The sequence below is a fragment of the Morone saxatilis genome, unplaced genomic scaffold, assembly GCF_004916995.1.
Source record: "Morone saxatilis isolate NCDOM2014 unplaced genomic scaffold, NCSU_SB_2.0 Contig15, whole genome shotgun sequence".
NCBI lineage: Eukaryota > Metazoa > Chordata > Actinopteri > Moronidae > Morone > Morone saxatilis.
Window position 1 is genome coordinate 13,484,202 of NW_023339707.1, and position 13,393 is coordinate 13,497,594.

General features: G+C 41.5%; 1 protein-coding gene across 2 annotated transcripts in view; it reads right to left on the bottom strand.

The window, feature by feature from the left end:
* Positions 1–13,393, bottom strand: part of calcoco1a (calcium binding and coiled-coil domain 1a) — a 17,460-nt gene that overhangs the window by 3,800 nt on the left and 267 nt on the right. The window contains exons 2-13 of one of the 2 annotated variants that reach the window (XM_035656401.1): positions 8,751–8,919; positions 8,562–8,664; positions 5,260–5,462; positions 4,854–5,066; positions 4,408–4,556; positions 4,238–4,307; positions 3,968–4,123; positions 2,781–3,035; positions 2,433–2,558; positions 1,596–1,691; positions 634–721; positions 211–458 (exon numbers count right to left, since the gene is read on the bottom strand). In XM_035656401.1, the coding sequence (XP_035512294.1) occupies positions 211–458; positions 634–721; positions 1,596–1,691; positions 2,433–2,558; positions 2,781–3,035; positions 3,968–4,123; positions 4,238–4,307; positions 4,408–4,556; positions 4,854–5,066; positions 5,260–5,462; positions 8,562–8,664; positions 8,751–8,882 (1,839 nt within the window). In that variant the 5' untranslated portion in view covers positions 8,883–8,919. Of the gene's footprint in view, positions 1–210; positions 459–633; positions 722–1,595; positions 1,692–2,432; positions 2,559–2,780; positions 3,036–3,967; positions 4,124–4,237; positions 4,308–4,407; positions 4,557–4,853; positions 5,067–5,259; positions 5,463–8,561; positions 8,665–8,750; positions 8,921–13,393 lie in introns of those variants that run through there. The other variant, XM_035656403.1, reaches the window with a different exon arrangement.

The window sequence follows — 13,393 nt, forward strand, 5'->3', positions numbered from 1 at the left end:
ACACACACACAGACACACACACACACACATACACACAGCTATTACAGTCTAATAACTTGCAGACTAGTGGCCTAATTGCTTCTAGGAGATAATGTCTATATCCAACGATCCACTGCCCATGTTTAACTGTGTGCATGGCTATCAGTATGAAGACATAGCTCATTTTCAGTATCACATATAATTACACAATGGTGGCTAAGCGTGCCTCACCGAATCAGAGCTGTGCGCCAGAGTGTCAGTGCCAGCCTGGTGTGGCGAGGAGAGCGGGGCTGGCTGGTTGATGACCACCGCACTCCTCTCCACCTCCCTGGGGGAGGGAGGAGGGGTGGCAAGGAGCAAGGAATCAGGCTGGCCCTGCTCACACAGGCTGTAGTGTCCTAGAGGTCTTGGTGGACGGAGTGGCTGCAAAGCCTCTGGGTTCTCGTCCTCAGAGTCAGATAAAGCACTGCCAGGCTGCCCTGTCGCATTGGAAACATTGGAAAAAAGTAGTCACTTTTCCTCAGAGCACTGCTCCTGCTGCCCACAACATAGGCAATTCTGAACAATATTTAGTGTTGTGGTTGAATGATAGTTAACACTTTTATTGTTCACATCTGCAGGGCATACAGTAGATTAATGTGTGGCTCCATTCACCTGTAGAGGTGATCGGGGCAGCGCTCCACTTGGCACTGGCCACTGTCCCCATCTTCTGCTCCAGCTGACAGATGTACTCCATCAACTCCTGTAGTGGAAAATATAGCCATCATATCACACACCAGGGCAGGACTCTCATGATGGTTTCAGCAGCCATTACCCTCATGATGTCCAACTTCTTTAAGCCAAAGCAACATAAAATGGTTACACAGTAAATACACAAATACAACATTTGCTATTGTATAAAAATTATTATCACACTAAAACACTTGTTTGATTTATGATGTGCCACAGACTGGCTGCTATGCTCCCATATGGCAGATGTTAAAATTAAGCTGGACACTGATTTTAAAAACATTGACCATCTACTCTGCCAGTAGTGGGCAAATGTGATGGTGGTTAGCCAACAAAAACTCTGCAGGCACTTTAACAGCGGCAGCACTGACTGCCCTGAAATCCACTGATTTATATTGCACTATAAACAATTTATATTGCACAATAACAACTAAGAAGACAACAACAGACAGAAGATTCCCAACACCTGGGGCATTCACGATCCCAGTGTACTTGTGTATATGTTACACCGGTAAGCTTTAGGATATGAATATATTATTAATACATAGTTTTAAGAAAAACATCATTCAAAAGGTGCACGGGAGCTTGAGAGTGGTATAAATAATGTAACTAAACTACTAAATGTAAAGCTGATAATGAAGTACTGCAGCTGTGAGCTGATTAGGATAAACAATTACAATTTACTTGTTAATCCATACAAGCCATTTGTTCGCCTTGAGACCTTATCAGCTGATAATGACAGGGGACAAAGTCAGTACCTGTGATACCATACATGCACAGTGTTTACACATAAAAAATACCATTCCCAATTTACCCCTTTTTGGACAAACTTTCAGTCAGCAGAGATTAAAGTTGTCCCATGTGACTAATCAAAAAGTGTTTCTGACCTGTTTCGCTGCAAGTAGCTGCTCCTTCTCTTTCTGGGCAACCCTCAGGCTGGCCTTCAGCTCCTGGAGCTCCCTGCGGGTTTCACTTAGTTGAACCTGCAGGCCAGATATCAGAGGACAACAGGGTATCAGAACCATGTAACAGATAATACGACTTCAGTAGGAAAACTGTGTAGTATACAGAATACATCTCAGTAAAGTTGAAGGAAAAGCTCAAGATTTTGGGAAATATGCTTACTTGCTTTCTTGCAGAGAGTTTGATGAGGAAATCGATACTACTCTCATTACTGTATGGTAAATGTGAAGTCAGAGCCAACAGGCAGTTAACTTAGCTTAGCATAAAGACTGGAAGCAATCATGGTGATGACAAGACTCTAGGAAGTCACTGTGCAAGGCCAAGGAATAGTTCCAGCATGCAAATCTCCATAAAAGCACAACTTGTCGTTTTTACTCTTCTGTTTGTGTAAGGATTAAACAAACAAGAAGATACAACATGTTTATTGGAAAGACTGATGGAAGGTGGATTTTTTAAAACTTTAGACATAGCCAGGCAAGCTGTTTTCCCCGTTCCAAGTCTTTATTCTAAGTTATTTAATTTATCGTGCAGACATAAGAGTGGTATCAATCTTCTAATTTGACTCTTGTCAAGAAAGCTGAATAACATCAAACTATTCCTTTAACTGGAATAGAAGGTTATGAATAGCAGTACATAAAAATGTTGTGCACTTAAATTTGTATAGATGTAGTTTTATGTACTACAAACATGTGAACTCACAAAATAACCTCACAAAATGACCCTATAACAAGAAACACTGACTGCGGCAAGTTCTTCCTCACCCGGTTGCAATCCTTTTCTCTCCCAAGCTCAACCTCCAGCTTCACTCTCTCCATCCTTTCCTCCTGCAGCCGCTCCTCCATCCTCTGCATCTCTGTGTTGAGTTTCTCCAGACGCTCCTGGTCCTTCTGTCAGGGTGACACACACACATTTACTCAGTATATAACCTATACAGGACCATGTGTAAAAAAAATACTTCAAAGCTGCAACACACAATAAGATTCTTAGCTGAGCTATGGGTACATTTAATCATGAAGCCATCAGAAGCCATTCTAAACTTTAACTACCAAAGTATAAATATATCCACATATTTTCCACTTCAAATTTGCTGTTCTGCAGTGATACAATACCTCAGCATTGCGCTGCAAATACTGCCTCTCCTGGGCCCAGCGGGCTCTGCCTTCTCTAAAGGCCAGACTGGAATCTGCAAGCTGAAGGGTGAGTTGGGCGGCCTGCAGACGAGCCTGATGCAATTCGCCCTGCCCCTGATCCCTCTGGGCTACCATGGAACTCAGATCACTCTTCAAACCCTCTGCAGAACGCTCACTAGCATTCAGACGCTCCCGCAGGCTCCGCATCTCCTTCAGTGTTGCCTCACTCTCCGCCTGGCCAAAAAGGAACAAGAAAGCATGTGTTCACTACATATCTGTAACTGTAGGGGATTGTCTGCAGCCTCATATGCAGTTAACTATGATGCACTTTGTGTTCTGACACCTTTCAATCAGAACCAGCATGAACTTTTTCAGCTACAGTGCTGGATCGGACCACACAGACCAGCCTTTGCTCTCCATGTGCATCAGTGAGCCTTGGCTGCCCATGACCCTGTCGCCAGTTCACCGCTTTTCCTTCTTTGGAGCACTTTTGATAGGTACTGACCACTGCAGACTGGGAACACCTCACAAGAGCTGCAGTGTTAAAGATGCTCTGACCCAGTCGTCTAGCCATCACAATTTGTCCCTTGTCAAAGTCGCTTAAATCCTCATTTGCCCATTTTTTCTGCTTCGAACACATCAGCTTAAGGGCAAAATGTTCACTTGCTGCCTAATATATCCCACCAACTGACAGGTGCCATAATAACGAGATAATCAGTGTTATTTACTTCACCCGTCAGTGGTCAGAATGTTATGGCTGATCGGTGTACACTAATGAAAACATTCCTATAAATATTACATTGCATTACTGCCAATAGAGCCTCCTAAATGTTCCACACTGGGCCATTAAGTCAATTCTAGCAAAGGTTTAGAATGTGCTGAAACTCTTATTAAAAGCTGAGCATATTTATGAAGTAATACAACCATGTATCTGCCTCAATTACAGAGCAGAGGTACAACAGTAAACAACATCACATCTCCAGTAATTGAGATCATGTGTTTGGCCCAAATAATTACTGGTCCCTGGTGCAAATACTTCTCCACTTATAATATTAGTAAAACATTGCATTAAAAATGTGTAGTCCAGCTTTAACTATCAATCCGTATATTTTTTCAAAACCCCCTTTTTAGTTCCATCCCCCCTCTTTTCCAAAGAAATGTCTGACCTCTTTCCTGTGGGCAGTGGTCAGTTTTTGGGTAAGGGTGGTGATGGTGCTTTGGAGCTGCAGGACACTTGTGTCTCTCTGGGCCAGCGAATTCCTCAGGCCCTGGAACTCCTTAGACAGACTTCGCAGTTCACCCTCTGTCTGTTCCAGCTTGGTCTAAAAGACAGAAATAAATGACACAGATGGGGAGAGAGAAGGAGATGTAGAAGAAAAGAACAACGGAGGCACAGGTTTTATTATGACATATAGCATGTTGTGAATTATAATTACCTGCAGGCTCTTTCTCTCACTCTCCTCTTCTTTTTTCTGAGCTCCAGCCCTCTTTGCTCTTTCCTTTATCCTGCACACACACAGTTCTGATTACTGACAATCAAAGGTATTCATGAGACTACTACTAAAAAAAGGAGAAGAGACAAAGACAAAATAAGGAATAAGGATACCTTTCCAACTCTGTCTCTCTTTCCACAATTCTCAGAGTCAGGGTTTTGATATCCTCCTCCAGCTCTTTGATTCGCATTTTGCTCTCCTCCGTCGCATCCAATAAAGTACTTTTCTCCTGGGCTAGTGATTCTCCTAAAGCCTGCTCCTCCTAACAGACCAGAGGCATTTTTAATTTTTATGAGGAATTTAAATTTATCAAGAAAAAGACTAGGCTACCCATAGGGAAATATTTTACATTTAACATTTCTCAGACATTTTATTGAATTACCATTTAGAAGTTTATAATGAAAAGACAGGATATTGTTTAAGCAGAGACTTTGCTTGGTTCTTTTAAACAGAAGGCCACCATTGACAGTACAAATGTAAGGCACAGATTCATATGGAAATTGTAACAGGCAAATATGTACTAATCAAATGATTTCATTTGCCTAGGTCTATAACGCACCTTCTGCTTCCTCTCCATCTCCTCGATCTTCTCTTGACTCTGCTTCAGCTCTTCATGCAGCCGGGTGATATCACTTTCTAGCTCTTTGCGTCGTCTGTCCCAGGCCTCTCTCGCCCTCTTGTACTCCACCTTCTCTTTCTCCCGCTGCCTGTTTGCTGCCTCCTGCACCTGCAGCAGTTCAGCACGCTCTCGCAGACATTCCTGCAGTCGACCCTGACAAGAGACATAAGGACACAGGCAGTGAATGGGGAATCCTAATTGTGCTTTAGTCTTTGTGTGCCAACAGTAAACAGTATTGATTCCCCAGCATATGTGTTTAAAAAGCACTCATTCATTTTGCTAAACTGAAAACATACTCTCTTCACTACCTTATCTAGTCAATCTATTCTGTGTTTGTTATGCTCACCTGCAGAAGTTCAGCCCTGGGCACTACCAGCAACATGTCTGTGCCTCCTTCCTCTCCATGGGGCTCTTCCTCAAGGGTCACCACATCCTCAAGTGGCTTTGGAGCGGAGAAAGTGAATTTGGAGCTGCGGGAGCACACTTCCCCCTTAGAATCGATATATACAAACTCATACTCCTGGGAGCTGGGCTTGGGTAGGTAGGAGGCTAAAATTAGGTAGAAAACAAAAAAACTCATGTTAAAATTGACTTGCAGTGAAGAATAATGTTTTTTTGAGCTGGCTTTCCCTTACGTTATGCAGTATATGGCATTAAACATGAACAAGGTGGAAGCTAAGGGCACTTAAGGTTATTTAACTAGCTGACGTTACAATCTTTTAATGATACAGCCTGATACTATTTTGGTATTTATATTTGATTATACGATTTTTTTTTTTTTGTATTGCAAAAACATTGATTATTGCAATATAGCTTCCGACCACTAGAGGCAGCACTCAGGTAGCAAGTTTAGCGCAGGTGAGCAAGAAAAAAAAAAAGATTTTACAGTGATCACAAACACATTAATGGGAGCTACGCTTATGAATTAGCTGAAGTTTTGTTACTTTTCATGGGCCTGAAATAGACTTTTCCCATCCGGATATATCGTCGAGACGTCCAGCTTGCTTTGGGTAAGTTCCCGTTTTCATTATTCTTCCTTTAAAGTAACTTCATAGGCACAGAAAACGAGAAATAAGTGGGCCACCCCAACGGTCCTGCATCACGGCTAGCTGACTCTTGACGAGTGTTGCTTCACTTTGGTGAGCGAATGACCTGCTTTTATGATAACCTGCAGTGCTTAAAGAAATACTCCCATCATGCGGCGTTGTATTTCTGTCTTACTCGGGTGGTTAGACGAGAATATAGAGTTTCATCTCTGTTCAGGTGAGTGATTGACTCAGGACCTGTTCAGCCTAACAGGTGAAAACGTCTAATTACCATCTAATTAACGGTAACCTCCGTCTGAGCGTTAAAGCTAACGTTACATCCTCCAGTGACTCAAGTTGTCTTATTCATATGCAGTAACATTAAAGGGGAACTTCGGCAGATTTTTACCCTAGTCTTGATCACTAGAAGTCCCCGAGTACTGTCGATAGGGGAAATATAGCACGACAGAATTGGTTCTAGCAACTGGAGATCCTGCAGCTAATGGGTCCAGAGCTCCCAGATTATTTATAATACAACTTCTTGGGGGCATATTCTAAAGGAGTGCCTTTTGCTCCTTCTTTAACATGCAATTAAACGCTGTCTGGTGCAACCATGATCAGGGCCTGGCAACAACATGCCTTTTTAACTTCATACGTTGTGCAGAAACGCGTTACAAAACAGTACTGTCGCTAACCTGTTTTCCACGCCTCGCGTTCACGAAAGCCCAGAATAATCGACCACGGAGATAATGCCTTTGCGGCGAAAAAAAAAGTTTATTTCCCCCTCAAAAATGTCCATGTCTTCACACATACTCTCGATTTTAACACTTTCCTGCAACAAACAATTTTTCTTCTTTGTGCGTTTCCCTCCAACAAGTGAAATCCCACGGACTATCAGCGCTTACAATTCAGGTAACACAGAAGGAGGAGTTGAGGATCGGAGGAAAGAAAGGTATCCTCCCCCACTGGGAAAAAAACCCGCGAACATATTCTTCTCACAGTAGATCAACCACGTTATTCTCACTCCAAGCTTCTTCCCTTGTGAACCTCTACTTCCTCTTCTTCTTCTGAAGGCGAGCGGTGGAAAACAGGTAGGCGACAGTTACTGTTTGTACGGTTTTCTGCACAACGTATGGTTTGAAAAGGCATGTTGTTGTTCCACTGTAAGGGCCTGGATGCATGTTGTTTTGTGTCTGTTAAGAGGAGCAAAAAGGCGACTTCTTTAGGATAATTTCCCCCAAGACAGTTGTTTATTATAACTAACTGGGAAGGCTTCTGGCCATTAGCTGCAGGATCTCCAGTTGCTAGAACCAATTCTGGTCGTTCTTTTTCCGTATCGGACAGTACTCTGGGACTTCTAGTGATCAAGACTAGGGTAAAAATCTGCCGAAGTTCCCCTTTAACACGCAACCACAACCAACTTAATGTCGTTTAGAAAGTTAGTAAAAACGGACACTATGGGGACAGGACCTCTGAGGAGCAGCCTGCAATCACAGGGCCCTGCTGTTTGGGCATCAAACATGAGCTCCATTGGCTCCAATACTCCTGAAAACCATCCATTCTCTACCAGCATTGATAATGCAACTAACTGGTTTCTTGACTAGTTGGGCTATTAGCATATCTAATCAATCTTGCACCTGACTTACAGTTTATTTGGTAGTTTAACTAACCAAATACGTCCACATCTCCACACTACTGACTCATTTTATCCAGACAGGCAGAAACTGATGATGTTTTATGCCTCCTGCCTCTCAGTCTGAAGAGAGAGAGAGAGAGAGCGCAGCCAGCCACAGCCACTGACTTCATCCAGCCCATAAAGTAAGCTAACCTAATATTATCCTTATCTCACACCGGCTACAGCTTCATGTTTAGAGATGATTTACTTGGAGTTCCTGTTTGACAACATATGTACAGTAAAGGGGACTAGATGGAAAACAGACAGGAAGAATGACATAGAGCAAAGTTTATGAGCTGTATTGTAACTTACAGCTCTGGGTTGGGTCACAGTGCAGGCAACCTTTTTAAATCACTGCATCACTGATAAGGAACCATCTGCAGTTTCCTTAAACCTTCCTTCCCTTCCTCTGCTCTTCTTCCAATGAGGAACGGCATTGACTTGACAGAATGCTGAAGTTAGTGATAAATCAGAGGTCAATGCCACACCTGCTGCACACGTGCCCCTCACACTGAATCAGGCTTATCAGTTGCCAGTGACAGACAGGACAGAGTGAACACTGTACTCTCCACTGAGTAGTAGTCAGAGCAGGCTGTGAGCCATTGTCTATGTCATCCTCATTACTCAACCTCCTGCATTGTAAAGAAATTCATTCAAACCATGACAGAAACTGTGTCTTTGTTAGAGACCAAGCTGAGAGGGATATTTGTCTTCTGCGCCGGATATTTTGCCTTTTTACATCTGTGGAAACACTCTTTTTAAGATAGAAATAACTAGCATTGTCCTCCACTCAATACGCCAGCCTTTTGTATACAACAGAGCAATTCAATTTACAGAAGCATCAATCTCCCGCTGAAGGTTTTATGTGCGGATGTAAGCACTGTACTTGTATAGATTCGAGCTAACTATGGGAAATAAAATACTATTAGAAAACAAGGGCACGAGTACCCTGGAAGTTCACGCAGCAGTTGACATCTGTGCCCTCCTGATAATCAGCTGGGGCCAGCGCCCAAACAAACGTGTGGTAGTCCTTCACTGACGACCATCCCACCTGAGGAAGAAAACATGCACACACTGTTATAATACATATACTCCTTATTCACTTGATTTCTGTGACAGTCATCTTGTTAACAATACCTTGAAGAGCCCTATCCAGTCATTGCTGGCCCAGTTGTGCTGTGAGCTCAGTGTGTAGTGGCAATCGACTCTGCTCTGGGGGAAGTAACTGCAGCCCACATTTCTAAACTCCACCAGCCAAGCCTTCTCCATGGCAACACAAAAGAAAGGCAGGCTATTCTATTTTCACCTATGGAGAAAAACACAATATTCAAAACTTGAGTTCATGCATGTTGTTTTCTTTTAGGTTATTTGCCATTACTTCAAGGTAGAAACTGACGTATGGTTATTTGAGCTGATTTTGAAATAGGTAACAGGTGAGCACTGGAGAACAAAGAGGACAGAGGCAACAGTCTGTGAATATTCATTCAGTGTAAGGAGATATCCTGACTGAGCGCGCACACTTGAGGAGAGGACACCAGCACTAAACCTCAACGACAGCATGGCCTTTGAGCAACATGACATATTACGCGTTTGTCACCCGTGCTATTTCAGTCATCGTCAACAGCATTTGCTATTGTACACCGTCACATGTGAGCGTGCAGTACAAGGTGTCTGGGGCCTCTCGCATGTTTGGTGCTAAAATTCCACAAGAGCATATGCTAGACTTGAATTTTAAGGAACTACACAACCTAAAGACACCTGTGCCCTACAGAAAGCATTGTTTATTAATTTAGTACTGACACCACTCTAGGCCATATGTGCCAAACTGCTGTTAGGGATGTACCCTGTCTGGCAGAAATGTAGGGACTATCAACAGACTAATATGACAGCATGTGCAAGGAAAAAACAATGACAGCCCGATTTGGATTTACTGTGTGCATATGCTGCACTTGTGGATTAACTTGTGACTTTCCCATACTTTATATTTATCTCCTGTGGTACAGTCGCAATACGAATATAATTACAGGGGTGTTGGGTTTTCTATTTTGGTAACGCATCCCTCGAAACTGAGCAATAGGCGAAGGACCTTCTCTACAGTAAATATCGCACTGTAGTTTGCAGATGCAGTATAAAAACCACAGATCCGTGACGAACATCTCCAGTAGCTTCCAGAGGGTTCACGTTACACCGCACGAGGCTTGAGGCCCAACAGTAGCACATGTCGAGGAAACAGTGTGGCATGCACGTCGATGCAAGCTTAGGAAGACAAACGTGTAATCTAAAGCATTACATTTAGCGTCGAACCTGTGCTCGTTAATTATCTTGGTCCAATTAGTTCATCTGCAGCGCGGGCACATCAGACGTGACAATAACAGGCTTTGTTAACTACAAAAGACATCTGCGCACGTTATCTCTCGGCCGTCTCTGATGTCTCGCTTACCTTTTTTTTTTTTGTTTTTTTTTTTGTTATCTGCCTCACGCCATTCTAATTTCTGCCCACAACAGCAACACGAGCCGCCCATCTCTATCGACACAAGGAAAGTCACAGCCGCGCAGAGCACATACTCAAACCATGGATGCGATACAGTCTCGCCTTCCTTCTCGGGCGCTCCAGTGGCTCAGCTAACCCTGAAACCAAACAAGAGACCGACAAGGCAAAACCACAAGCATGACTGCTTCACTGTCCGACCCGCGGCAATTATGGGAGCTGTTTCCACAGCGCTGGGTAAAACAGCGCGAAATACCGCCAGCTTTCTAGAACTACAACCCCCAACGCACCAAAGCAGAATAGCAGCGTGCGCAGTGGAGCGTAAGTATGATGCCCTCCCATTCGCCGTCGTATTTTCGCTCCATCGGGGTGTCAAAGACAGAAAGGTCATTTGGTCTGTCCCAGAAGTCTGTGGAGGACTGGCCAATGGAAACCGAGTCGTCCTCTTCTGTGCGGGTGAACGGAAAAGCGCCAACGATCGGGCGGTGCAGAGTGGGAGAGGCGCAACATTGACCTTGTTCACCGGGCGCGCTCTCTTCCTAATTTGACGGTTTCAATCTCATAGGCTGCAAAGAGATCCTTTTGGATACGTTTGCATTGTGACCGGTTTTGTTGTCTGTCAAACATGTAATTGGGGCTTATTTCCATTGCAGACCCGGACGATATTTGACCTTATGCACTCCATTTTGCACTTGTTTACTTGACTACTGGGTGATATAAGTTAATTTTATTTTTTAATATTTATTTATTTAAATTTATTTTTATGTAGGTTTAATGTATGTATGTATGTTATGTGTATGTCAGTGTTTCGTATGCGTATGATACTTGAAGTTCTTGGGATATACTAAAAGTATCTATCATCGTATCTATGAAGGCTGTTTCTCACTTGAAGACATACCAATAACTTGGTTCTTCTGCCAACCGTGCACATAATATATAACATTTTATGTCCTTTGTTTTGAAGTTTTTTGCTGAATCAGTTTGAATCGATGTCCTTCAGGAGGCCTGTCCCAATTATAAGCAGATTTACTGAAGTATCCTTGTGGTGGAAAGAACACTCCCATAATCCCTCTTAGCTAAGTAAAGGTCACAATCTCTACACAGGGTAATACATCACGCCTGCTTTTAATTGGCGCATATTAACTCCAAAATCGCAAGGAAGCGCCAATGCAAATCCCCAAATTCTCCACAAAGTGGAAAAGTACTCATTATTAGGCACGATCAATATGTAAGCATCATCAATGTTGTAAAGGCAGCGCCTTATTTTAATTTTTTGATGTGTACTGCTGCATAACTAAGTAGGAAGCGCGGAGCAGAATTACCTGATCTACACCGATTGTTTCACTCATCGCTCTAACGCTCTTTTTGACTAAATATATTGCCCTATCGTTTTTAATCTTCACTCTAAGAACTGCAAAAGATAGCCTATATTTAACTTAGGAACTTAACCCAATATAGTAACCATTGTAGGAGTGAGAATAGTTTACATATGTTTGTTAGATGCAATCTAATTGTAGATTAGTTATTAGTTATTACCATGGCAACACGTGAAGAATAGTTAAATCTAAAATGTATTGCACAGTTATACCATTATAGCGATACTGGATTTAACATAGTTGAAATAAATACGTGTAGCTTTAGTTAGTAGGTTATAAACCTTAGTACTTAAGTATTTTGTATAATATAATGCTATTATTAACCAATATTTTTTAAAATTTTTACTTTTAATTACTGATCATTATCAACTCTATTTTTGCGAGGAAAATCATAGTCTAATTGAGGAAACAAACACATCTTCTGTGGGACTATCAGTCTAGTCTATGTCTTCTACAATCGAACTAGTAACTATACCGGGTAGAGAATGCTAGGAGCGAATCAGGAATGAAGATCTGATGCGACTGAAGATCTGTCATCACCAAGATATTTGTGCCCCATAATAAACCAAGCTTAATTTCGTATATTTCCCTACCTCCGCAAATCCCTTGAGGGTTGACTAATTGTAAACTGAACATATGGTCCTATCATCTAATCTTAAGTACTGTCTTATGCTAGCAATAATCGTACACGACTAATAAGTACAACCACACTATTTTTGGTTATATCTTTCTTATGAGCACTCCAGCGCTCTTAATCATAATCATATACTTATACTATTATAACATTTACATAGTTTTATACTAATGGTTTTTCATCTATATTTTGAAGTTTACATATTCCTATCTACTATAGTTGTGAATCGACTGATGTCTTTTCCCAGTTGAGTCCTGCCTCACCCAAAATTATAGCTTTATTTCATTGTGTTAGTGATTTTTACTGAGCGAACAGTAGTTCCTGTGTGGCAAACGTAAGGCACAGTTGCACAAATTAATCTAATTATAAATCCTATACTGAGAATTAAAATAGGTACCAATTTATCATGAGATATAGTGTAATTTGAAATTTAGCTATCGCGACTGTAGCAGTTAATTTAGTGGGCAGACAGTTACACTCATAGAACAATATAAAATAACTCGCAAGCAGATAACGAAGTGCAATTCCAAAACGTTTCGACAAAAGTGAAAGTTTCATATCTACATATAGTGTAGTTGGAATGCTTGGTACAAAATATTAATTTAATGTTACATCACTACCACATCGTAACTAATTGTTAGTTGAGTTAAAACATTGTACACGCGCTTATGTGTAAATTTTAATTGGATTTCATTTCGTCATCTTTGTGGCCCTTTCTCAAGTCTTGCCATTTTAACTTGATCATACAATTACAAGCACCATTATTAATACGAATAGTTTAATTTTAATTGTACACAGTGTAATTTTGGTACTTTAATTATCTTTAAGGTAACGAGTCATTTGTTGTGGCTTTCTTATACCCACCAACCAGATATGCCATAAACATATCGGTGACAAAGAAATGAAGCACTTTTAAAACTCTGGGAATAAGCTCAACTATGAAGGATCCAATCGCTATCTAACTGAGTCGTGATGAAGACAAAAGAACAAACTAAAACAATAAGATGCCATAAATGTAAATAGATATTATATTGAAAAGTATTATGGTTGCCAGGTACTTGCAAGAAGATACGTCAATATTAAGGGGTATTTTACCTGAGTACAATCGTAGTCAAGTATGAAAACAGCATTAGAATAATAAATGGATATGAATCTAGATTAGTACAGCTATTAGCTAGTAAAGTATTGATTACGCATGTAGGAACTATTTAGTCTACATTCAACCATGGTTTTTGCGGAGGAAAATCAGGTTATTCGGAGAAATATCTTTTGACATCAAGTG